Consider the following 27670-nt stretch of genomic DNA (forward strand, 5'->3'; position numbering starts at 1 on the left):
CTGCGTACTATTTCTCGCATACTAAATTCCTCCGGCGTACATCCTGTGTACTATGTAGTCCACAGCATGTACGCAGCAAGTAGTACGCGGCAGAGCTCATTTGCATGTCAAAAGTGTACTACAAACGTACTATCGGTGTATGTGCGGTGTATATCCTGCGTACTATTGATTTCAGTACACATCATGTACGCATCATATACGCTGTATGTACACAGCAAGAGTACGCAGCAGGCCTTTTTCTTCTGTAAGGGATGTAATAAATTGCTTTTTCTACAATAGTACTTAAAAATAAAAGCTTAATTTAAAATAATGTTTCTTATAAGTTGAATATTTAGAGGTTTATGTATTCAAAAGTAAAATTTGTAAATTTTATGTGAAAAGATCAAAAATGTTTGGTTTTATGACAGATTTCATAACACGGGAAAATAACCACAAGAATAAACTATTTCAGTCGTTGTTTCTTCAGTTTGTGTTTTCACTTATTGGTAATAACTGGCTATTTTTAAATAAATGAATCTTCTTTTACAAAGAATATTTAGATATTCACTTAAAGTGCAAACATCTAGCTGGCTAAAGTCCTTCACATTTTCTATAAAAACATTATTAAATTATGTTACCATGGCAACATATGCATTTGATTCTGTTTTCTACAATGATACTTTAAAAACGAGCTAGATTTGGAAAAGTGTTTCAGATAACTTGAATATTATAAAGTGGTTTGTATTCAAAAATATTATCTCAAAATTCCATGTTAAAAAAAATAAAATCTTTTGTTTTATGACAGTGTTTGTAACATGAGTAATAACTATAAGAATAAGACATTTCTGTCATTTCTGTCATTGTTTCTTCATAACTTGCCTTTTACCTGCTGGTAATAAATTACTATTTTGAAATAAATGAAACATATATTACTATTGATTTTTTATTGTTTATGCTTATCTAGAATACTAGAAAGTACAGCTAATTAAAAATTTTCCATATTTTGTTATAGTCTAAGAAAATTGTGTTACCATGGCGACATATGTTTTAAATTCCCTTTTCCTACAATAATACTTAAAAACAAGAGCTTATTTTAAAAAGTATTTCTAATAAGTTATATATTTGAAAGTACAAGTATTCAGGAAAGAAATCTGAAAATTTCACATAAAAACTTTAAAACAGTCCTGTTCTGTAACAAAAGTAGTTATCGTAAGAATAAACATTTCAGTCATCCCTTTCCTCATAATCTGTTTTTTCACTGGCTAGTTATAACTGACAATACTGAAGAAAGTGAACATTCTTTTACCATTACATTATATATTGTAGATCCCTTATTGAAATACAAATCTATAATTTCAATGAAATATTATTTGAATTATGTTACCATGGCAACATACATACTAAATTCTTTTTCTAAAATACTTTAATAATTAAACACAACGCTTAACTTTTGATGAAGGTTACACTGTACAAGCTCTGGTGAAAAGTAAATATTTATTTCCAGCCAATACTTTAATGTAGGTAACTGAAACTACAACCTTTACTTGATGTTTAACCTTAACAGCTAAACACATCTATATGAACAGCAAAACAGGCTAAAGTGTTGTATATTAAAACGTTTGAATTTATCAACAATTTCTATCTTTTATATTCACTTTCTTTTTTCAGTTCTCAGAAAAATCCTCGTCAATCCAATTTCAGTTCAAGTGGTTTGAGACAAACAGAATCCTTTGACTTTTCAGACAAATACTATTCTCTAATGAGTTCATACAGGTACCATTGTCAAGCTTGTGTCATTCCATGTCAATAATATTCGTTTGGCAAGGGGGAGTAGATTTTAGTAAGTTAACTGTACTGTCACTTTTAAGACTAACAATCCAGGTGTTTCTGCAGACATGATAAAGTGGTAATATTTGGTTATCTTCTTCAAAAGTTTAAATATTGTGATAAGATATTTCTCCACTGGCAGAATGTGACAGGATTTAAATCTTTGTTGACCAACTGTGTTGTTATGATATTTCTTTGATGACTGACACACTGTGTCAGCAATATCATGTATTATAAAAGGTCTCAGCATTCACCCTCCTCCACAGATTCTTCTAAATTCAAAAGTGCAAGTCAGATTCAAACTTTGCATGGTCTGTGATCATTGTTGAATATTCAATCGATCTGTGATATCCTGTAACAAATAAGTAAAACATTTTACAGCGTGCTGTCAGTATATAAAATGTACTTTGTTTGTAGATTTGGTTACTGCAAATAGGATGTTCTAAAACACATTTTTTTGCATTTATTTTGTTAACCCTTAACCTGCTAAATTTGTAAAATGGACTACTCCATCTTTAAATAGAGACAGTACCATTTATAGCTTATATGGGGTTCTAATAGAAAATTTGCTGACTAAGTATCAAACACTGCAGATCATGATCTGACTGCACAGATGTGCAGGTTGATCTTGATCTGCACTGGTTGCAAAGGCAGACATAGCTGCCTCATGCAGCCTAAGGGTTAAAAGTATACACTGTTTTAACAGTTATCAAAAATGGTTGTTACCTAGTAAAACTCTCCACAGACCATACCACAGCAAGATGTTATTTCTATTCTAGCTAGCAGCATTGTCAAAATGGAATACCAATACAGGTAGTGATGTACCATGCTCGCAAGTTGTCTGCCCCTTAACCAACTGAGTTGCTTTCATAAACAAGAGGAAACACTTGCCTTCCTGAAAAAAAATTAAAAGTCTTTGGTAAAAGTATCTGTTATCTTCATGTATCTCAGGAACCTTTACAGTCTTCATTCTAATCCATATTCTTGGTGAAATAAAACTGGTAAAAAAATCAATCACATAACAATGTCTATGTCAAGAATGGGTTAATTAAATCTGAAAATAATCATATTACAATTAAACTAAATTACAATTAATTGATTTACTTCAAATAATAAATAAAAATTCCTATTATTTATAACTATTCTACAACTTGATGAGATTTCAACTTATACACATGTACATGTAGTGTTAAGCATTCAAATTATCCATGTACTTATTGAGTGCCACAAACTTTTCCCAGGCTAATAGCTAATGTAATGAAAACTTTACACCAACTGATCCTCCTCAAAACCAGATTGTTGAAATTAAATTTCAATAATGCCAGTTTTGTCAGTTTTTAAAAGCCATTCAATAGTCATAGTACATGTACATACATTGTACAAATCATAAGTGTAGAAGTAGACTTATTTTGTATTGGCTCCAAACAAAACCTTGACAGAGGTATAATAAATAATATATTGCATAAAACTATAATAAGAGCCTTAGCTGCATGTTACTTACCTGATTCCTCAAAGCACATCCAAAATATGTTACATTTTCTGAGATCTTAAAGTAAACAGACCAATTTCCTGGCTGTTGTAGGTATATGAACCAGCTGTAGTGGAATGAACCATCAAAGGAACAAGGAATATTATCTGAAAGAAGATACATTACATGAACCGTAAACATCACTAAAAATCAAAAACTCACTACTAAATTAATAATGTGATTTTGAAAGGTTTCATTAACTTACCACAAAATACTTTAAAAGTTATTATACTATGAATCTATTTTTTAAAGGATCATAAATTGTTTTACCACACAGCAAAGGCTCAAAAATTTCAAAAATAAAAGATTTCATTATATGGCATAAATTTCCCACTATCCATATACAATCATCCTGTTACAAAACATCTGAATATCAACAATAATGGAAAGAGAGTAGTCACCAGACAGAAATAACAATAATTAACATGACTTATGAGACCCACAGCAAAAACAGTTACCATTTTATAAACGGAAGTGTCTAGACATCCGGTAACCAGAAACCTAGCCAGTGTTCTAGCCGACCTGTAACAGGATGCCTAGCCTATCCTATAGGGGTTTTCTAGGCGTCCGGTAATCAATTTTAAAATATTGTATATGCCTTACAAGTGAATATTCAGACTTATGCAAAAAAAATATGATACAATAAATTTATTCATTACAGTATTCATATGTAAAAAGATCGCCAAACAGCTAGAAAACATTAGCGGAGATGCTAGTCGTCTTGTTGCCAGACAACTAGAATGCAGGGTAGGCGTCCGGTTACCGGACATATACATATTTCCTTTTAAAATACCTTGGCTACTACTGTGAGAGGGGACTTTTCGAGAAATCATCTGACATAGGCAGGCATCTGTAAGTCTGCATCAAATTTATTAATTATCATAGCTACATGTATATTGACTTTTTATTATTGTTTTTTTCCATAAATAATGCTTACTAGTCTATGGACAATGAAATAATTTGATGAATCTGGTACTTGAGTAAGAAGCTGCCTTCCTTCAATAATCTTTGTGATAACCCAACTGGCCATTTTGTATTAAATACACAGGCATAGTGAAATCATCTGTGTTTAGTGGCCACAAGATAAATTTCATAAATTTCCCTCTTTATGTTTTGGATTCACTTCCGGACAGACTTATTTCAGTGAAAGTTTCAAATATATTAGAGACTCTACATTAACAACTGTTTATAAACGGTACTTACCAAATCACTAAACAGTATAATTTACAAGTCTCAGATCTCTCCATCGTTGAACAAAAGGTAGATAAACAAAAGTAAACTTCACACGCTTCCCTGATAAAATCCGAAACCGGAAACATATTGAAGGGGAAACAACTGATTTTGAACGAAATATTTTGCCTCAGAAGTAATACCACTATTTTTTTACAGGTCTGATGTCTTAATATTCTTTCTCTAGTTGGCTGTTATCAATCATGTAACAAGCAGTCATACTTTAACGGTCAAACTTTTGCTAATTAAACATGTGTAAGAAAGCTGCGCGCGTAAACTTGGCGCAACTTTAAACGTCGTTTCTCGATATTACGTCATGCCGCATCTGGACCGGTTTTCAAAGACGACGTCACATATATAGAACATAAACTTTGTGACATTGAATCCCTCTACATTTTATAATGTCATTTTCCAGAATAATAGAGTGGTGTAACCTATGCTCGTGGTATTTTGTACATATATAATCTATTTAAGTAGCAAGAAAAACTTACCATTTCGATTTGCCTATGCAAAAAACAAAGTTATCCTCCTTTTATCGAAATCGGTTGTTGATGTGCGTCATCACGTGACTTAGTCGTCTTGAGAGCTATCGACACGGCATACGTGAAAAGGTGAAATTTCGCCCTGAAGGGAACCTACGCTCTAAGTTTTGTGTCAGCCCACTTAATTTATGTGGATAAAAAACCTCCAGTTTTGAGACCCCGACTCCAGCTGAAAAATGGCAAACCTCCAGTTTTGGGATTCTGAACTTATCACATGTATGCACATTTATTATGTGAAAAACAAAAGAAATGAGCATGAACTTTCAATAGTATGTGCCTCTATGTGTACCGTATATTTCTGGCCATACGTCGAGGTTTTTTGACCAAATTATTAGTTCTGAAGTCAAGGGTTGACTTTTGGCTGCATAACGAAACGCAGTCATGATCCTCTCTCCATTTTCGGATCGAACACAGCGCATATATGGCATTCTAATAAATTTGTTATGATTTTCGCCAGATAAAGGGAAACTACTCTTTGCACACTACCCTTACAGAAGAAAAAGGCCTGCTGCATACTCTTGCTGTGTACATACAGCGTATATGATGCGTACATGATGTGTACTGAAATCAAGGGCTTTAAATAGTACACAGGATATACACCGCACATACACCGATAGTACCTTTGTAGTACACTTTTGACATGCAAATGAGCTCTGCCGCGTACTACTTGCTGCGTACATGCTGTGGACTACATAGTACACAGGATGTACGCTGGAGGAATTTAGTATGCGGGAAATAGTACGCAGCATGTACGCGGCACATACACTTTTCACATGCAAATGAGCCTGCGGTGTACTACCCCTGCTGCGTACATGCTGTGTACTCCTGCGGCGTACATGCTGTGAACTCCTGCGGCGTACATGCTGTGTACTCCTGGCCCGAGTCCTGCGGCGTACATGCTGTGTACTCCTGCTGCATACATGCTGTGTACTCTTGTGGCGAAACTGCTGTGATAATGTAAATTCCTTACTCCACCAACTTTCGTATGCAAATGCTGATCATTTGGACAGAAAAAAAACAGAAAAAAGATAAGTGACATGCATCAATAAGTATTTACCCTTACCAAAATAATGTAGATTAATGTTATCAAATAAATTAGTATGCTTTTCTTCATCCACTTTTCAATGAAATAAATCAATTTTTGTAGCATGTAATTTGGTAAACATTTGAAGAAAATGGCGTAACTGCATCAAGGGGAAACAACTTTAATGCAACTAAATATAAGTGTTATGATTTATTATAGACGATGTGTGCGTAGTATGTATTTATTTTGATTAAAATCCATCTGAGAACAATCTAGGACTGGAATTATGTAAGCATTTATACACTTTTACGTCCATAAAAGTAGCGCACCAAAAAATTTTGAATTGATTTTTTCCAATGGGGTGAGCGTAATTAGCCAAAAACGTTCTGAAAATATACAAGCGGCAAATCCGATGAACAACTTTTTAATTTGGTGAGGCCTTAATGAGTTAACATAATGAGCATTAAAGCCTTTATAAAGCATGATAGAATGGTATTTTGCTTAAGAGTATTCAAATAACAGTGAGAGCTATTAATTCTTCTCATTCGGGCGCTGTTGAGGCATTATCTTGGTAATTATTTCATGTATTACAAAATGTAATGCAACGAAGTTCAAATAAGGCTTTTCAATTATCCAAGTTAGATAATTCAAAATGAAAAAGAATATATTTTTACACTGCATGCAAGGTGCAGCTCAGAAATCACTAAGAATTGTAAGCTTCACAAATGAACATTGCAAATAGTTTGGCAAATTTTCATTGTTCAGAATACCGGTAATCTGAACTATTCTATGCTATTAAGATAAAAGTTACTCGGAAATCAAGTTCTTGCTTCCAAAAAAAAAAAAAAAAATGTACAAATTCTTCCTGCATGAAGTGTACTTCAGACTTTTACCTAAAAAAATTCAAAGTATAAACACCAAAAGAAAATGAACAAGTCCCTCCCGCGTATATGAAGTTTACTTCAGACTTTAACTTATAAAAAAACAACTAAGTATAAATGCCAAAAGAAATTGTACAAGTCTTTCCCGCATATATGAAGTGTACTGCACAAATTTCAAAGTATCTGCAGTGTACATGCAGTGTACTATTTTCTTGTACAAGTCCCTCCTGCGTACATGCAGTGTACTCCTTAAATTTTCAGAGTCTGTGCTGCATACTTGAAGTGTACTAGTGACCTCCTGCGTACATGCTGTGTACTCGTCGAAATAGTACGCGGCATGTACGCGGCATGCGGTGTATGTAAAATGTACTCCTCTGGCGTACTTCTGTGTTCGCAGCATATACACAGCAAATACGCAGCATGTACGCCACAGAGGCTTGCTTCTGTAAGGGTAATGTCTAGGCTAAAAACAATGATTGCCATTATATTCCGTAACTAAACAAAAAGTTAATTGTATTTTGGAAAAAAAAAAAATGAAAAAATCGTAAATTTTATTATACTAATAAAAGATTGACTATTACCTTTAACCGTGATCAAACTGTGAACAACAAAACTGACACGAGGCATCTCACAAATTGCCGGTAATTACTGGCCATTTGATCTATAAAGTTTAACAAATTGTTACAAAGGACGAGTTTTGGTTTGAATTAAGAACTTGATGTCATTCTGATGCCATTTTTGTTGTTGTTTAACAAATGATACATGCCGGGGGCATTAATTATCTTACCACCTATTGTCACTATCGGCAAACAATTAACAGTTTCATGGTACACTTGGACTGATCCACTGCCACATTTTCAATCTTGCTAATCAGAGCCAATTTAAATCAGTAAATTCTAACCGCTTACAACCTTCAAATGTACAACTCCCCTTTGCTTTGAAATTTACAGCTTCAAAAGACTTTCATTGTCTTGACAAGTTGTAAACAACATCCCAGGTGTTGTTTGGAAGTATGCCGAGATAAATATCATGTCTCACTGAAAAACAGTGGCCCTTTATCGATCTTTGGTTAGCTAAGGGCAGTTTGATTGACAGCGGAGGGCGGGGAGAAGACAACATAATTTGCTGCAACTGCATTGATTTTTCATCTGAGAGTTGTTGACAGTTTTATTGCATTTTATCAGGGTTTTTTTAGCTCACCAGAGCCAAAGGCTCAGGGTGAGCTATTCTGATCACTCACCGTCCGGCGTTCGTAAACTTTTACTTTAAACGACATCTCCTCATAAACCGCTAGGCCAATTTCATCCAAACTTCACAGGAATGTTCCTTGGGTGAAGCTCTACAAAAATTGTTCAAAGAATTGAATTCCATGCAGAACTCTGGTTGCCATGGCAACCGAAAGGAAAAACTTTAAAAATCTTCTTCTCAAAAACCAGAAGCCTAGAGCTTAGAATTTTGGTGTGAAGCATTGCCTAGTGGACCTCTACCAATCATGACCCCGGGGTCAAAATTGACCCCGCCCCAGGGGTCACTTGATTTTACATAGGAAAATCTTAAAAAATCTTCTTCTCAAAAACCAGAAGCCATAGAGCTTAGATATTTGACATGTAGCATTGTCTAGTGGACCTCTACTAAAATTGTTCAAATCATGACCCCAGGGTCAAAATTGACCCCACCCAATGGTTCACTTGATTTTACATAGGAAAATCTTCAAAAAATATCTAAAAATAAACCAGAAGGCCTAGAGCTTAGATATTTCACATTTAGCATTGCCTAGAGGACCTCTACAAAATTTGTTCAAATCATGACCCCTGGAATCAAAATTGACCCTGCCCCTGGGGTCACTTGATTTTACATAGGAAAATCTTCAAAAATTTTCTAAAAATAAACCAGAAGGTCTAGATCTTACATATTTGACATGTAGCATTGCCTAGTAGACTTCTACATACTTTATTCAAATCATGACCCCCGGGGTCAAAATTGACCCTGCCCCAGGGGTCTCTTGATTTTACATAGGAAAATCTTCAAAATTTTCTAAAAATAAACCAGAAGGCCGAGATCTTAGATATTTGACATGTAGCATTGCCTAGTAGACTTCTACAAAATTTATTCAAGTCATGACCTCCGGGGTCAAATTGACCCTGCCCCAGGGGTTACTTGATTGTACATAGAAAAATCTTCAAAATTTTCTAAAAATAAACCAGAAGGCCTAGAGCTTAGATATTTGACATGTAGCATTGCCTAGTGGACCTCTACAAAATTTGTTCAAATCATGACCCCTGGGGTCAAAATTGACCCCGCCCCAGGGGTCACTTTATTTTACACTATGAAAATCTTCAAAAAATTTCTAAAAATAAACCAGAAGGCCTAGAGCTTAGATATTTCACATGTAGTGTTGCCTAGTGGACCTCTACAAAATTTGTTCAAATCATGACACCTGGGGTCACTTGATTTTACATAGGAAAATCTTCAAAATTTTTCTAAAAATAAACCAGAAGGCCTAGATCTTAGATATTTGACTTGTAGCATTGCCTAGTAGACTTCTACAAAATTTGTTCAAATCATGACCCCTGGGGTCAAATTCACCCCGCCCCATGTGGTTACTTGATTGTACATAGAAAACTCTTCAAAATTTTCTAAAAATAAACCAGAAGGCCTTGAGCTTAGATATTTGACATGTAGCATTGCCTAGTGGACCTCTACAAAATTTATTCAAATCTTGACCCCCCCTCCCCCCAGGGGTTACTTGATTGTACATAGGGAAATCTTCATAAATTTGCTAAAAATAAACTAGAAGGCCTAGATCTTAGATATTTGATATGTAAGATTGCCTAGTAGACTTCTACTAACTTTGTTAAAATCATGACCCCCGGGGTAAAATTGGCCCTGCCCTAGGGGTTACTTGATTGTACATCGGTAAATTTTCCAAAAAATTTCTAAAAATCATCAGTTTGACATTTTAAACATGTAGCTCATATTACTCAGGTGAGCGATCCAGGGTCATCATGACCCTCTTGTCTTTTATTACAGGGATTTGCTGAGCAGTATTGTCAGTATGGTCCAGGAATGTACTGAAAAGGTTAGTGGTTAACATTTTAGAGGGGGTAGGGGGCACTTAGATACTTAGATTTACAATTCTCCATGTGTTTATTCAGTCATCTGACTTTGTGTCACATGTTTCTCAAAAGTATTTAACCTAGAGTCATGAAACATCATAAAATTGTTATTATGCTCCTCCTCCCCACTCCTCCCTTTGAAGACGAAGGGCTATATATGCTATATTTCTTTGCACTTGTCAGTCGTTTGGTCCATCTATTCAACCACAGTGATTCAGATTGAACTCAATTTTCTCAGGACAGTTGTCCTAAATGGCCAGTTTTTTTCAGGTCATTTGTCCAAAATTGCCCTACTTTCAGACAATATATTTTGTTCTGGTTAAAACTGGTTGTTGACATGAATGCAGGGATCACTTTTGGCAGATACCTTTAATTTAATGATTAATTTCCATTTGTGTTGAATCAATGAGATTTTGACAAAATGAATGGGATTTTTAGCTTTTGTGATCGCGCTGTGTCCGTCGTCCGTCTGTGCGTCAGTGCGTCCGTGCATGTGTCCTTAAACTTTTGCTTGTGACCGCTCTAGAGGTCACATTTTTCATGGGATCTTTATGAAAGTTGGTCAGAATGTTCATCTTGATGATATCTAGATCAAGTTCGAAACTGGGTCACGTGCCATCAAAAACTAGGTCAGTAGGTCTAAAAATAGAAAAACCTTGTGACCTCTCTAGACGCCATATATTTCACAAGATCTTCATGAAAATTGGTCAGAACGTTCACCTTGATGATATCTAGGTCAAGTTGAAACTGGTCACTGCCATAAAACTAGGTCAGTAGGTTAAAAATAGAAAAACCTTGTGACCTCTCTAACGCCATATTTTCAAGATCTTATGAAAATTGTCGAACGTTCACTTGATGATATCTAGGACAGTTCGAAACTGGATCACGTGCCATCAAAGACTAGGTCAGTAGGTGAAATAATAGAAAAATCTTGTGACCTCTCTAACGGCCATATTTTTCATGGGATCTGTATGAAAGTTAGTCTGAATGTTCATCTTGATGATATCTTGGTCCAGTTCGAAACTGGGTCATGTGTGGTCAAAAACTAGGCCTGTAGGTCTAAAAATAGAAAAACCTTGTGACCTCTCTAGAGGCCATATATTTCATGAGATCTTCATGAAAATTGGTCAGAATGTTCACCTTGATGATATCTAGGTCCAGTTCGAATGTGGGTCACGTGCTGTCAAAAACTAGGTCAGTAGATCAAATAATAGAAAAACCTTGTGACCTCTGTAGAGGTCATATTTTTCATGGGATCTGTATGTAAGTTGGTCTGAATGTTCATCTTGATGATATCTAAGTCAAGATTGAAACTGGGTCACGTGCCTTCAAAAACTAGGTCAGTAGGTCAAATAATAGAAAAACCTTGTGACCTCTCTAAAGGCCATATTTTTCATGGGATCTGTATGAAAATTGGTCTGAATGTTCATCTTGATGATATCTAGATCATGTTCGAAACTGGGTCAACTGCGGTGAAAAACTAGGTCAGTAGGTCTAAAAATAGAAAAACCTTGTGACCTCTCTAGAGGCCATACTTGTGAATGGATCTTCATGAAAATTGGTCAGAATATTCACCTTGATGATATCTAGGTCAAGTTTGAAACTGGGTCATGTGCCTTAAAAAATTAGGTCAGTAGGTCAAAAAATAAAAAAAAACCTTGTGACCTCTCTAGAGGCCATACTTTTCATGGGATCTGTATGAAAGTTGGTCTGAATGTTCATCTTGATGATATCTAGGTCAAGTTTGAAACTGGATCAATTGCAGTAAAAAACTAGGTCAGTAGGTCTAAAATTATTAAAATCTTTTGACCTCTCTAGAGGCCATATTTTTCAATGGATCTTCATGAAAATTGGTCTGAATGTTCACCTTGATGATCTAGGTCAGTTTCGAAACCGGGTCACGTGCGGTCAAAAACTAGGCCAGTAGGTATAAAAATAGAAAAACCTTGTGACCTCTCTAGAGGTCATATTTTTCATGAGATCTTCATGAAAATTAGTGAGAATGTTCACCTTGATGATACCTAGGTAAAGTTCAAAACAGGGTCACGTACCTTCGAAAACTAGGTCAATAGGTCAAATATTAGAAAAACCTTGTTACCTCTCTAGAGACCATATTTTTCAATGGATCTTCATGAAAATTGGTCAGAATTTTTATCTTGATAATACCTAGGTCAAGTTCAAAACTAGGTCACTATGTCAAATAATAGAAAAAATGACGTCGTACTCAAAAGTGGGTCATGTGGGAAGAGGTGAGTGCTTCAGGACCATCATGGTCCTCTTGTTTCTTTTTATAGTGATATTTTACATCGGAGGACAGCCTTTATTACACTGAAAAAAAAAAAGACATCTGTTTATTTGTAAGAACCAAGTGCAGGGTCCACATGCATTTTTGGTTGCGGGTTTATCCCGCTACAAAAGTTACAAGTGTATTTCTGACAATCATAATTATAGCATCTTTATTTGATTCCAAATCACATCCAAAGGATGTTCATGCGCTACACAAAGTAGTCCCATTCATGAACAATGCGAATGAATTATCAATGATCAAGTAGTTCTTATTCAACCTCTATCCATTCACAGACCATTTAGATTATACAAGATCTATCAATGATAAGGTATTCCAGCCCATGGTTACATCACTTACTTCCAGCTGGCAATTTAGATAAGTTCATGTAAGGTCAGGCAGAGTTAATCTTAGATATGAGGCACATTTGTATTTATTTCTTATACATGTACAGTCGAGACTGCCTTAACGACCCCCTGAATTTAGCGACTCCCTGTCATATGCGACCCTATTTTATGCTTCGGACGCAATTTACTATTAAAAGAGTCTGAATTAAGCAACCCCCTGCCTTACGCGACAAGCGACTGTGAAATCAGGCTCCCGAATCGATATTTAGACCGTTTTCACCGACTTTGAGACGCTCCCTCGCAAGACTTTAATTACACAATAGAGTTACCATTCTTTATCTCGCGTGAAGTTGTTTGAGACGAGAACTTATTTGTTTACAAAAAATGGCTGATGAAAAACATAAGAAAGAACTGTTTTGACATTAGAACAGCGTGTTAAGGCACTTGAATTGCTCGATTAGGGAAAACCAGCGTATAAAGTCACTGAAGAATTCGGAGTCGGTGCATAAATTAACTTTATTCATATTATAACAAAAAATATGGCGGTATTTAACAGGAAACGACGAAGTAAACACAGATTAAAGATGCAGTCAATAATCGAATAAATGTCAATGAACAATTAGTACACAAAATATAAATATCATTAACCTCAGTGTGTAAATAGTTCAAATGGAACATTTATATTTTACTGCTCTCCTTTATTTTCTTGCCAGATCATGAGCTTAAATTTGTTTTATCAACATCATACGAATGATGCAAATTATTTGAAATTTATATTTTATCAATATGCAATTAAAGAAATAGTATTTAATCATTTTCCACTCCTACCTTAAAAGAGGCCAATATATAAGTATCCGATATTCATGTACTTTAATTGGAAAAATATATGAAACCAGCATCATCCTGTTAAGTGAGACTGTTTTAAGAGACTCCCTGTCATATGTGACCTTTTTCGCTGCTTCCCAAAGTCGGTCTCTTAAAACAGTTTCGACTGTATATTTATAGATTGGCATTGAAACAGAAAATAAATCTAGCAAAACCCGCAACTACCAGACATCTCAAGGCTTTGATTCCTTTCAGTAAGGAGTTAACTTTGAGCTTTTACTTCAAAGCTGCTCTGTCCAAGTGGAAGTTCAGTTAGAGCTATTTTAATCTGTCTGGATCTGATGCACTTTCATCAGGCCAGAACAGCTTTGAAGTCAAACTCATAATGACCTTACCCTCGCCCTCAATTACAAACATTTTTATTAGAATTTTAGGCGTTCAGCGTTTTTTTCATGAAGGGACTTCACCAGGGGTTTCTCCACCTAGTTGTTATTCTCACCGCTACTTGTCCGTGCATATGGAAGCAAGGTTTGTCCTTCCAAACGCTTCAATTTCTTATTCGATGGCATTTTGACACTTCGCGAAAACGGGAAATTTTTGCCTGGTAATCATTATCACCGGACGGTCTATGGAGATAAAAGCAAAATTCAAGTGCCTAAAAAGGAACAATAGTACTAAATAGGTAATCAAGCAGCACTTCTGGGCTAGTAAGATAATGGCAGAAAGAAAAATCCTCAATTTTTTCCCAGTTAAAGTGGCATTTTCATGTATTATGTAAGCTAGTTCCTGTTTTTATGTCATTGTGGACCTATGCTTGACATTTTGGTAGCATTTTCAAGGGGATTTTTGTTGCATTTATAGGCATGTAAACAAACCTCATTACCCATGTGTTCATACTCATATTTTAACTGTCAGTTTGGAACATATTCCATAGTGTTGACCTGTCAGACAAAAATCTCTCTTAGAAGATACATGACCCCTACTTTTCTTGGTGTTTTTTGGTGTTTTATAGGCCATTTAAGAACATAAGGCTAGTAATTCTTTTTTAAAATGGGCCTGACTATGTGTTACAGCCCTCAGAAGTTTGTTAATTTTATATAGAACATATAGCAAATTTATTTACTACTGTATAGCTATAAATGTCATACGATCAACAAGTAACAGCAATTCCGCCTTGGGGCGAAAAGTTGCAATTTTGGCAAAAGATCCACGGCCGCGCGGATGCGATTTTTAATTGTATTTGAGCAAAATTTATGTGATTTTCGCCAAAATACCGCGAGAATATCGCGAAATCGCGGCCAAAAGTGACTCCTGTGAATGACAACTCCCTTACAGAAGCAAGCCTCTGTGGCGTACATGCTGCGTATTTGCTGTGTATATGCTGCGAACACAGAAGTACGCCAGAGGAGTACATTTTACATACACCACATGCCGCGTACATGCCGCGTACTATTTCGACGAGTACACAGCATGTACGCAGGAGGTCACTAGTACACTTCAAGTACGCAGCACAGACTCTGAAAATTTAAGGAGTACACTGCATGTACGCAGGAGGGACTTGTACAAGAAAATAGTACACTGCATGTACACTGCAGATACTTTGAAATTTGTGCAGTACACTTCATATATGCGGGAAAGACTTGTACAATTTCTTTTGGCATTTATACTTAGTTGTTTTTTTATAAGTTAAAGTCTGAAGTAAACTTCATATACGCGGGAGGGACTTGTTCATTTTCTTTTGGTGTTTATACTTTGAATTCTTTTAGGTAAAAGCCTGAAGTACACTTCATGCAGGAAGGATTTGTACATTTTTTTTTTTTTTTGGAAGCAAGAACTTGATTTCCGAGTAACTTTTATCTTAATAGCATAGAATAGTTCAGATTACCGGTATTCTGAACAATGAAAATTTGCCAAACTATTTGCAATGTTCATTTGTGAAGCTTACAATTCTTAGTGATTTCTGAGCTGCACCTTGCATGCAGTGTAAAAATATATTCTTTTCATTTTGAATTAATCCTGGAGCTTTCTAACTTGGATAATTGAAAAGCCTTATTTGAACTTCGTTGCATTACATTTTGTAATACATGAAATAATTACCAAGATAATGCCTCAACAGCGCCCGAATGAGAAGAATTAACAGCTCTCACTGTTATTTGAATACTCTTAAGCAAAACACCATTCTATCATGCTTTATAAAGGCTTTAATGCTCATTATGTTAACTCATTAAGGCCTCACCAAATTAAAAAGTTGTTCATCGGATTTGCCGCTCGTATATTTTCAGACCGTTTTTGGCTAATTACGTTCGCCCCATTGGAAAAAATCAATTCAAAATTTTTTGGTGCGCTACTTTTTATGGACGTAAAAGTGTATAAATGCTTATATAATTCCAGTCCTAGATTGTTCTCAGATGGATTTTAATCAAAATAAATACATACTACGCACACATCGTCTATAATAAATCATAACACTTATATTTAGTTGCAGTAAAGTTGTTTCCCCTTGATGCAGTTATGCCATTTTCTTCAAATGTTTACCAAATTACATGCTACAAAAATTGATTTATTTCATTGAAAAGTGGATGAAGAAAAGCATACTAATTTATTTGATAACATTAATCTACATTATTTTGGTAAGGGTAAATACTTATTGATGCATGTCACTTATCTTTTTTCTGTTTTTTTTTTCTGTTCAAATGATCAGCATTTGCATACGAAGTTGGTGGGGTAAGGAATTTACATTATCACAGCAGTTTCGCCACAAGAGTACACAGCATGTATGCAGCAGGAGTACACAGCATGTACGCCGCAGGACTCGGGCCAGGAGTACACAGCATGTACGCCGCAGGAGTACACAGCATGTACGCCGCAGGGGTAGTACACCACAGGCTCATTTGCATGTGAAAAGTGTATGTGCCGCGTACATGCTGCGTACTATTTCCCGCATACTAAATTCCTCCAGCGTACATCCTGTGTACTATGTAGTCCACAGCATGTACGCAGCAAGTAGTACGCGGCAGAGCTCAAAAGTGTACTACAAACGTACTATCGGTGTATGTGCGGTGTATATCCTGTGTACTATTTAAAGCCCTTCAGTACACATCATGTACGCATCATATACGCTGTATGTACACAGCAAGAGTATGCAGCAGGCCTTTTTCTTCTGTAAGGGCTTCTAAAGTTAATGTATTGCCCTTAAAAAATGTAATTCATTCAATTTTAAAAAGAAAAAGATAAACATTTCAAAACAGTACTGAGTATTTAATACAGAGACTGAACACTTTCAGTCAATTAAAACAACTGATGAGAAGTATGACATTATTATCAGTCCAAAACAGTGTTATGAATTTGAAGCAATATGGGGGTAATTGGGGTTGAAAAATATATAAATGCTGACTTTTGTAAAACTATTCACTATATTATTATGGAACATTTTCTTTTAATTCTAAGGGGAAAATATTATCTTCTTGATGGAAAAATATAATTTAAAATGAAAATATATCTGTTTTTTGGTTTTTTTTGCTATGTTAAAGAGCCTGTATTTAAATAATAGAGCTTTATTCCTCTAATCGTTTCTTACTTCAAGACATTATATTATTGTTACGCTCCTGCCCTTGTGTAACGCTTCAGTGATTAAATACTTTTATATGGCTTATAGGTCAGTCGCTTCCTAACACATATACCAATAAAGGCTGACAGAATGCAACCCTTGGGTGTAGTCTAAGACTGTACTGGACTGGACTGTACTGGACTATACTGTGGGTCGGGTATAAAGTACAGTCGAATACCGTTACCTCGATATTCAAGGGACTGTAAAAATTGCACCACTGTATCCAATGCTCTTTTTCAGAGGGTTTGAAAGGGGAAAGAAATAATATAAAATGTAAATACGATTTTAATTTTATTGACAAATAAACATCTTAATTAAGTAGTACATACATACATTTAACTTAAATTTTTCAAAATATACGTGTAAACATTAGCTTTTTTATTCCTTCCATAAAGAAGTCTGAATGCAGCTGTAATGTTCCTAGTTGAGTAGTCATTTTGACTGTACTTCGATAACAAAAATTTGTCTGTTAAATATGCATATTATTACTCAATCCTAAATGGCAGATACAGAAAAATATTTCATCCAAATCAGTTGTTATATTGGAAAACAAGTTGTCCGCTTGCACGCTGTTTTATAAGACTAATTACTAGGAATTAAATGCAAACTTTCTAACATTTGATTTGAGTAAAGGTTAAATAACAAACAAACAAACTAACTTGATTATGATTAATACATCGCCGGACAACAATAGGTTGCTTTTCACACCTTACAAATAACATGGATAATATCGACGAAACCAGGTGTAAAAACATTACAGGTAAATTGACGGGACTGAAAAATCTCATCGAGCTAAACAAAATATCGAGCTAATCATATCGAGGTAATGATAAATAATTACATTAAAATATATAGGGAAAAATCGGGACCGACTAAAACACATCGTGCTAACCGGAGTATCGAGCTAACCGTTATTGAGGTAACGATATTCAACTGTATATATGTATATTAATGGTGCTGGTACTTCAGGTATAAACCTGTCGCTAAATTAATGGGCCTTAAGATTCCTTAAAGAACGGTAGCCATGACTGGACGCCAGCTGCTCACCTTGACTGGAACTCTGTAGACTTCTCACCGTGACTGGAACTCTGTAGGCTACTCTCTGTGACTGGAACTCTGCAGACTTCTCACTGTGACTGGGACTCTGTAGGCTACTCACCGTGACTGGAACTCTGTAGGCTGCTCACCATGACTGGAACCCTGTAGACTTCTCACCGTGACTGGAACTCTGTAGGCTTCTCACCGTGACTGGAACTCTGTAGGCTGCTCACCATGACTGGAACTGTAGGCTTCTCACCGTGACTGGAACTCTGTAGGCTGCTCACCGTGACTGGAACTCTGTAGGCTGCTCGCCGTGACTGGAACTCTGTAGGCTTCTCACCGTGACTGGAACTCTGTAGGCTTCTCACCATGACTGGAACTCTGTAGGCTTCTCACCGTGACTGGAACTCTGTAGGCTACTCACCGTGACAGGAACTCTGTAGGCTTCTCACCGTGACTGGAACTCTGTAGGCTACTCACTGTGACTGAAACTCTGCAGACATCTCACTATGACTGGGACTCTGTAGGCTACTCACCGTGACTGGAACTCTGTAGGCTGCTCACCGTGACTGGAACCCTGTAGACTTCTCACCGTGACTGGAACTCTGTAGGCTTCTCACCGTGACTGGAACTCTGTAGGCTGCTTGCCGTGACTGGAACTCTGTAGGCTGCTCACCATGACTGGAACTCTGTAGACTTCTCACCGTGACTGGAACTCTGTAGGCTTCTCACCGTGACTGGAACTCTGTAAGCTACTCACCGTGACTTGAACTCTGCAGACTTCTCACCGTGACTGGAACTATGTAGGCTACTCACCGTGACTGGAACTCTCCAGACTTCTCACCGTGACTGGGACTCTGTAGGCTGCTCGCCGTGACTGGAACTCTGCAGACTTCTCACCGTGACTGGAACTCTGTAGGCTGCTCGCCGTGACTGGAACTCTGCAGACTTCTCACCGTGACTGGAACTCTGCAGACTTCTCGCTGTGACTGGAACTCTGTAGGCTGCTCGCCGTGACTGGAACTCTGTAGACTTCTCACTGTGACTGGAACTCTGTAGGCTTCTCACCGTGACTGGAACTCTGTAGACTACTCACTGTGACTGGAACTCTGCAGACTTCTCACCGTGACTGGGACTCTGTAGGCTGCTTGCCGTTACTGGAACCCTGTAGGCTGCTCGCTGTGACTGGAACTCTGCAGACTTCTTACCGTGACTAAATTAAGGGACTCTGTAGGCTACTCACTGTGACTGGAACTCTGTAGGCTGCTCACTGTGACTGGAACTCTGCAGGCTGCTTGCTGTGACTCGGACTCTGTAGGCTACTCACTGTGACTGGGACTCTGTAGGCTGCTCGCTGTGACTGGAACTCTGTAGACTTCTCACTGTGACTGGGACTCTGTAGGCTGCTCACCGTGACTAGAACTCTGTAGGCTGCTCGCTGTGACTGGAACTCTGTAGACTTCTCACCGTGACTGGAACTCTGTAGACTTCTCACCGTGACTGGAACCCTGTAGGCTGCTAGCTGTGACTTGAACTCTGTAGACTTCTCACTGTGACTGGGACTCTGTAGGCTACTCACCATTACTGGAACTCTGTAGGCTGCTCACCGTGACTGGAACCCTGTAGACTTCTCACCGTGAGTGGAACTCTGTAGGCTTCTCACTGTGAGTGGAACTCTGTAGGCTTCTCACCATGACTGGAACTCTGTAGGCTACTCACTGTGACTGGAACTCTGCAGACTTCTCACCGTGACTGGGAGTCTGTAGGCTGCTTGCCGTGACTGGAACTCTGTAGGCTACTCACCCTGACTGGAACTCTGCAGACTTCTCACCGTGACTGGGACTCTGTAGACTACTCACTGTGACTGGAACTCTGCAGACTTCTCACTGTGACTGGGACTCTGTAGGCTTCTCACCGTGACTGGAACTCTGTAGACTACTCACTGTTACTGGAACTCTGCAGACTTCTCACTGTGACTGGGACTCTGTAGGCTGCTCACTGTGACTGTGACTATGTAGGCTGCTCGTCGTGACTGGAACTCTGTAGACTTCTCACTGTGACTGGGACTCTGTAGGCTGCTCACCGTGACTGGAACTCTGTAGACTGCTCGCCTTGACTGGAACTCTGTAGACTTCTCACCATGACCGGAACCCTGTAGGCTGCTAGATGTGACTGGAACTCTGTAGGCTACTCACTGTGACTGGAACTCTGTAGACTTCTCACCGTGACTGAAACTCTGTAGACTTCTCACCGTGACTGGAACCCTGTAGGCTACTCACTGTGACTGGGGCTCTGTAGGCTACTCACCGTGACTGGAACTCTGTAGGCTTATCACCGTGACTGGAACTCTGTAGACTTTTCACCGTGACTGAAACACTGTAGACTTCTCACCGTGACTGGAACTCTGTAGACTTCTCACCGTGACTGGAACTCTGTAGACTTCTCACCGTGACTGGAACTCTGTAGGCTACTCACCGTGTCTGGAACTCTGCAGACTTATCACTGTGACTGGGACTCTGTAGGCTGCTCGCTGTGACTGGAACTCTGTAGGCTACTCACCGTGACTGGAACTCTGCAGACTTATCACTGTGACTGGAACTCTGTAGGCTTCTCGCCGTGACTGGACCTCCGTAGACTTCTCACCGTGACTGGAACTCTGCAGGCTGCTCACTGTGACTGGAACTCTGTAGGCTGCTCGCTGTGACTGGAACTCTGTAGACTTCTCACCATGACTGGAACTCTGTAGACTTCTCACCGTAACTGGGACTCTGTAGGCTGCTCGCTGTGACTGGAACTCTGTAGACTTCTCACCGTGACTGGAACTCTGTAGGCTACTCACTGTGACTGGAACTCTCTAGACTTCTCACCGTGACTAGGACTCTGTAGGCTGCTTGCCGTTACTGGAACCCTGTAGACTTCTCATCGTGACTGGAACTCTGTAGACTTCTCACCATGACTGGGACTCTGTAGGCTGCTCGCCGTTACTGGAACCCTGTAGACTTCTCACTGTGACTGGAACTCTGTAGGCTGCTCGCCGTTACTGGAACCCTGTAGACTTCTCACCGTGACTGGGACTCTGTAGGCTGCTCGCCGTTACTGGAACCCTGTAGACTTCTCACTGTGACTGGAACTCTGTAGGCTGCTCGCCATTACTGGAACCCTGTAGACTTCTCACTGTGACTGGGACTCTGTAGGCTGCTCGCCGTTACTGGAACCCTGTAGACTTCTCACTGTGACTGGAACTCTCTAGACTTCTTACTGTGACTGGAACCCTGTAGGCTTCTCGCTGTGACTGGAACTCTGTAAGCTGCTCAGCTTGGCTGAAACTTTGTAGGCTGCCAATGTAATCTGCTTGGCTGGTCGACGTAACTGTAACGGGATACTTGTCTCTGTTTTTAAATTAAAGTTTCTAATATTATCCTTGGGAAACGCTTAACATTTAGAACACCACAAACGAGTACTAAAGTTTGTAATTTAGTTTATTTACTAAAACTTTAACAGTTTCTAATGTAAATAAAAGAAAAATGTTGCATAAAAATATTCGGAACTCTTTGTAAAGATGAACAGTCATGAAGCAACTATAATTATAAGTTTCCCAAGTCAAAGTCTTGTTACTGCACAAAATTATTATTAATTCTAAAATAAAACCTTTAAATTACCAAAGTAAAACAAATAAGACCTGCTGCACACCTTTAGAATTTAGATACAAAGCCAAAATTTCGTAAAATTTTAATAAAAGCCAAAACAGTGTGCAAGTTCGAATTTTGAAGTTGGAGACCACAACTGAAAGTGTGGAAGCCTATTTATACCCCCACAGAATCAGCCCACAACCCACAGGGTGGAGCTGTGGAAAATGAACGCTCCACAGAAAAATTATGGGGACCACAGATTTTTGGTGGGATTGTCCACAACGCCAGTATGGAACGCCCCATAGAAAAATGGTGGGGACCACAGATTTTTCGTGGGGAATGGCCAAAATGCCTTCAAAATACAAAAATACATAAAATAACAACTGCATAATCATAGAGACGTATTACAAACTTCCCTCGAAATATCAGAGCAAAACATCACAAATAAAGCAATTTAAAACAATTCGAAGTCCGTTCCACAAGCTTCACTGTTGCGTAACGATTGCTCACCGTGAAAATCAATATGACATACATGTACAAGTGCACTGTGATAAAAACATCAAAATAACAATGTTTTACTTTAAATATCGAGGAATTACTCAGCAGAAATACTCAATAAATGTTGCTGCATCATACGAGATCAGGATTTAACACTAGGAAATTAAATTGAAGGATTAAGGAGTTGTTGACCAGAGCTCCAGATAAGGTTTTGTGCAGTTTGTAACGGTACTACCTGATGTTTTGTTTAATTAGTAACTGTACTCCCTGATATTTTGTGAAATTAGTAATGGTACTGCCTGATATTTTGTGAAATTAGTAACATTACTGCCAGATAACAGACAAAAATTAGTAACAAGGAAATTTGTTTAGTATCGATACTACTTGAATTACTTTTGAAACAAAATAAGTGAGACTCTTACATCATTCTTTGGCAAAAAATGTGTCATAATTCCGTTTTCAATGTTTATTTCTTCAGCCGATGAAGAAACATATTGTAAGCAGTGTGTTCTTTTGAATTTCGACCTGCCTCTTGCACTGTGCACTGCCATTTTATTTTGACTGGATCGATAGGTTCGGAAAAAAGAAGCAAAATAATGCATGAAAGTGGTAAACCAGTCTATTTCTTTTCGCTATTTAGATAAAGTGCCGGAAAAATATATTGGGTTATAGACCACCAAATGCGCAACTCGGTGCATACATGTGATACGGCTCGATCTTCCTTTGAAATTCGTAATACAGTTACATGTCGTACTGATACAACCACATTTTAAAGTAAATTAGTACTGATACGACCACATTTTAAAATAAATTCTTACTGATACGACCACATTTTAAAATAAATTCGTATCTGACGTCTAACAAATTTGTATTTACGAAAATACGGCTCTTATCTGGAGCTCTGTTGACATAAGTCGCGGAAACTGAATACATTCACAAACTTTTACAGAGTTCTGACAGGGAAAACAGCTTCAAAAGTGAAGGACGGATCGAAAAGCTGGCACAATACGTAATGTTGGGTTGATGTCTTGTGAATATATCCTATGACAGCAACCAACTTCATGCATTGTTGCCAGTAAAAGCTGCAAAAATGAAAGGAAAAAACCCCTGAGTGAAAGAAAGAACAAGTGAAAGGTAAAATTTCTAGTACACTTCAATATTCCTCATTATTTGGCATGGGTATAAAGCTTAATTATTTTCCGAATCATACATTATCAGTTTTACTGGGCGCTCTTACGACAATTAACTCAGAATCACCAGACGCTTAAAAATCTTTGGAGTGCGGAACACCTCGTGTTTTTAATCATTGCCCATATATCAAAAATGGTGTCCAAGATTCGAACGCCCGACAACAGACAGTCCAAACTCTTCTGAAAATCATCGCCATAATGTCTTACCAACGGTATCTTTTTCGGCCCCATGGGTGGACTGAAGCTTTTATTTTCATTCATCTGGTTTTTTTATCGGTCCGGGGTTGAAGGGCTGATCCAATCTCAGATTTTTTTCCTTATATAAGTGGTACCGAATATCAGACCCGTTCATAATTTTTAATCCCCCGCCACAAGTGGTGGGGGGTTATAGGAATGGTCTCCGTCAGTCCTTCCATCCTTCCGTCTGTCCGTAACACTTTCATATCCGCTAAATAGTTCCTAAACCTCTTGAAGGATTTTCATGAAACTTGGGTCAAATGATCACCTCATCAAGACAATGTGCAGAACCCATAAGTCAGCCTTGTCGGCTCAAGGTCAAGGTCACAACTCGAGGTCAAAGGTTTGAGCCTTCCATTTTGTGTCCGCTCTATATCTCCTAAACCCCTTGAAGGATTTTCACCAAACTTGGGTCAAATGATCACCTCATCAAGGCGATGTGCAGAACTTATGAGTCAGCCATGTCAACTCAAGGTCAAGGTCACAACTCAAGGTCAAAGTTTTTAGCCTTCCATTTCATGTTCACTCTGTATCTCCTAAACCCCTTGAAGGATTTTCATCAAACTTGGGTCAAATGATCACTTCATCAAGAACTCATGAGTCAGCCATGTCATCTCAAGGTCAAAGTCACAATTCAAGGTCAAAGGTTAGAGCTCTGTATCTCCTAAACCCCTTGAAGGATTTTCATCAAACTTGGGTCAAATGATCACCTCATCAAGACGTTGTGCAGAATTCATGAGTCAGCCATGTCAGTTCAAGGTCAAGGTCACAGCTAAAGGTCAAGGGTTTACCCTTTCACTATCCATAGCAGTGGTGGGGGATTTAGCTGTCTATCAGACTGCCTTGTAAAATTGGGTCCACTGGACCCATTCACAATTGGTGCGAAAATCTCTAAAAATAATAGAAAAATGTAAAAAAAAAAAAGCATTGAAAACCTTTATAGAAGTTTGTTATCAACTTTTGCAAGGAAAAGCATCTGATTGATGAAGATTTGTTCGTCATCCTATATTATCGATCCTTGAATGTTAATTCATAGTGCGTTTAGGTTTGAATCGGTTACAAATCATTTAAATGATTTTGTTCCACAGTTGTTTTGTACACCGCATTGAATAACATAGTGTGAAAAGTGTACTGAAACAATTGAGGATGAAATATTTTGTAATTAAGCCTCTGGATGATAAGTGATCACGACATTTTGATTCACAAACCTGACAAAGTATTAAAAAATTCACAATTATGGGAGAAAAAATTCACTGAATCTGAATCACTGCATCCCCCCCACCCCCCCAAAAACCCCTCACTTTGAAGAAGGGCTTTATTTCTTTGCACATCGGTCGTTTGGTCCATCAGAACAAACAGTTTCTGCCAAATAACTTTAATAACTTTAGAACCACTTGACCAAGAATATTCAAACTTTGTAGTGTGATTGGGCTTATGAAGTAGATGACCCTTATTATACCCTCTATCTTGGGGCTACACTGGATTCCAGTCTGTCCGTCTGTCCATTAGCAATTTTGTGTCCGCTCTGTAACTCTTGAACTGCTTGAAGGATTTTAAAGAAACTTGGCACAAATGTTCACCACCTAGATGACATGCAGCGTGAATGTTCCGGATGGCTCACTTCAAGGTCAAGGTCACACTTAGGGGTCAAAGGTTATACCTTCGGGCGTATATTGTTTAGCATTGCGGTACTCTTGTTAATGCAAGGATTCTTCCTCATTTAGATTACTGTTGTGTGTACTATATGCTTTTATGTAAAGAACATTGAAAATCTTCTTTGAAGCTTAGTGATATAGCTCAATTTTGTTCAAATAGGTGCACTTTGCCTCTTTTAGGGGCTGCTAGATGTTAACATAAAAAACCTTTTAACATCTTCTTCTGACAAACAGCTTAATGAAGCCTCATTAAATTTGGTCTGTTGCATTATTGTTATGTCAAATTGGGGCACTTGGCCCCAGTCAGGCGCTGCTAGAGCTAAAAATAGAAATACTTTTAAAACACTTCTTCTCATGACCTGTTAAATGGATCTTCTTCAAGTTTGGTTTGTAGCATCATTTTAATGTACTCCTATTTTTGTGACCGCTCAATGTCCATCGTCCGTCGTGTGTTGTGCGGCCGTCAACATTTTCTAAAAAAAATCTTCTACTTGAAAACCACTGGGCAGAATTACACCAAACTTCACAGGAATGATCCTTGGGTAGTCCCCTTTCAAACTTGTTCAAAGAATTGAATTCCATGCAGAACTCTGGTTGCCATGGCAACCGAAAGGAAAAACTTTAAAAAAAATCTTCTTGTCCAAAACCGCAACGCATAGAGCCTTGATATTTGGCATGTGACATCATCTTATGGTCCTCTATCAAGTTTGTTCAAATTGTGCCCCTGGGATGAAAAGAGGCCCCGCCCCAGGGGTCACAAGTTTTACACAGACTTATATAGTAAAAAACGTAAAAAATCTTCTTGTCTAAAACCACAAGACCTAGGCCTTTGATATTTTGTATGTAGACTAGTATTGCCTTGTGGTCCTCTACCAAAATTGTTCAAATTATGCCCCTAGGGTGAAAAGAGACCCTGCCCCTGGGGTTCTCAAGTTTTATATAGACTTATATAGGAAAAAAACTTTAAAAATCTTCTTGCCTGAAACTGCAAGGCCTAGGCTTTTGATATTAAGTTTGTTGCCTTTCCTAGTGTTTCTCTACCAAAATTATTCAAATTATGTCCCTAGGGTGAAAAGAGGCCCTGTCCTGGGGGTACCAAGTTTAACATTGAGGTATATAGGGAAAAAAAATAAAGATCTTCTTGTCTGAAAATTCAAGGCCTAGGCCTTTGATATTTGGTATGTTGCATTGCCTGGTGGATCTCTAACAAGTTTATTCAAATTATGCCCCTGGGGTGAAAAGAGGCCCCGCCCTAGGGGTCACTTGTTATAATTATAAGTTATATAGGAAAAAATACTTAAAAAATTATCAGATGATATTTCCTAGACTGTTTAATTATAATTACCTGATGACCCCAAGTGATTATGGATCACTTGACTGTGACCTTGATCTACTGACCTACTTTCTTGTTTTTTAAGATACAGCCTTGAAATTTGGATGACATGTACAGTTTTGCACACAGATCTTAAAACTGACTTTCAGTTACCATGAATGTGACCTACTGACCTACTTTCTAATATTTTAGCATCAATTTTCCATTTGAAACATGTGACTCATATTACTCAGGTGAGCGATCCAGGGTCATCATGACTCTCTTGTTTTTCAAAAGGGGGTAATTGGCCTCTTTTAAGAGGCCATTAGAGTTAAAAGTAGAAAACATCAAACTTGTTATGTAGAATCATTGTAAAGTCCTCACTCAGATTTGTTTAAATGTTTTATGTTTTATATGCTAAACAGATATTACCATTCATGATTCAGTGTGTCATTTGTTTATTCAAGGTCAAATATTTAGGTCAAGTGTGCGTCTTACATTCACTGTGGCCCTTTAACTTATAGATGTTATTAGCAATCAACAATTGTAGATTTTTTTTCAGCTCACATGAGCCAAAGGCTCATGGTGAGCTTTTGTGCCCGCTCAATATCCGTCGTCAGTCGTGCGTTGTCTGTTGTGCGTCTGTCAACATTTTCTATAAAAAGCTTTTTCTTGAAAACCACTGAGCAGAATTACACCAAACTTCATAGGAATGATCCTTGGGTGGCCCCCTTTCAAAATTTTTCAAAGAATTGAATTCCATTTAGAACTCTGGTTGCCATGACAACCGAAAGGAAAAAATCTTCTTGTCCAAAACCGCAAGGCATAGAGCCTTGATATTTAGCATGTGACATCATCTAATGGTCCTCTATCAAGATTATTCAAATTTTGCTCCTGTGGTGAAAAGAGGCCCCGACC

At 37.9% G+C, this 27670-nt stretch overlaps 1 protein-coding gene and 1 long non-coding RNA gene across 10 annotated transcripts in view; one reads left to right on the forward strand and one right to left on the reverse strand.

Moving 5' to 3' along the window:
- Positions 1-27670, forward strand: part of LOC123529339 (bromodomain-containing protein DDB_G0280777-like) — a 272760-nt gene that overhangs the window by 51457 nt on the left and 193633 nt on the right. For 8 of the 9 annotated variants that reach the window (XR_008366691.1, XR_008366692.1, XR_008366693.1 and 5 more), the window contains one exon: positions 10042-10090. Coding sequence is in view for 6 of the 9 variants with exons in the window: in XM_045309646.2 (XP_045165581.2) it covers positions 10042-10090 (49 nt within the window). In the remaining 3 variants the exon portion in view is untranslated. Of the gene's footprint in view, positions 1-1723; positions 1753-10041; positions 10091-27670 lie in introns of those variants that run through there. The other variant, XM_045309650.2, reaches the window with a different exon arrangement.
- Positions 1750-3347, reverse strand: LOC128547849 (uncharacterized). The gene is made up of 3 exons (XR_008366694.1): positions 3308-3347; positions 2533-2701; positions 1750-2158 (listed from the first exon to the last, which is right to left on the reverse strand). It is a non-coding gene; the product is annotated as an uncharacterized LOC128547849 (long non-coding RNA).

The sequence above is a fragment of the Mercenaria mercenaria genome, chromosome 13, assembly GCF_021730395.1.
Source record: "Mercenaria mercenaria strain notata chromosome 13, MADL_Memer_1, whole genome shotgun sequence".
NCBI classification, from domain to species: domain Eukaryota; kingdom Metazoa; phylum Mollusca; class Bivalvia; order Venerida; family Veneridae; genus Mercenaria; species Mercenaria mercenaria.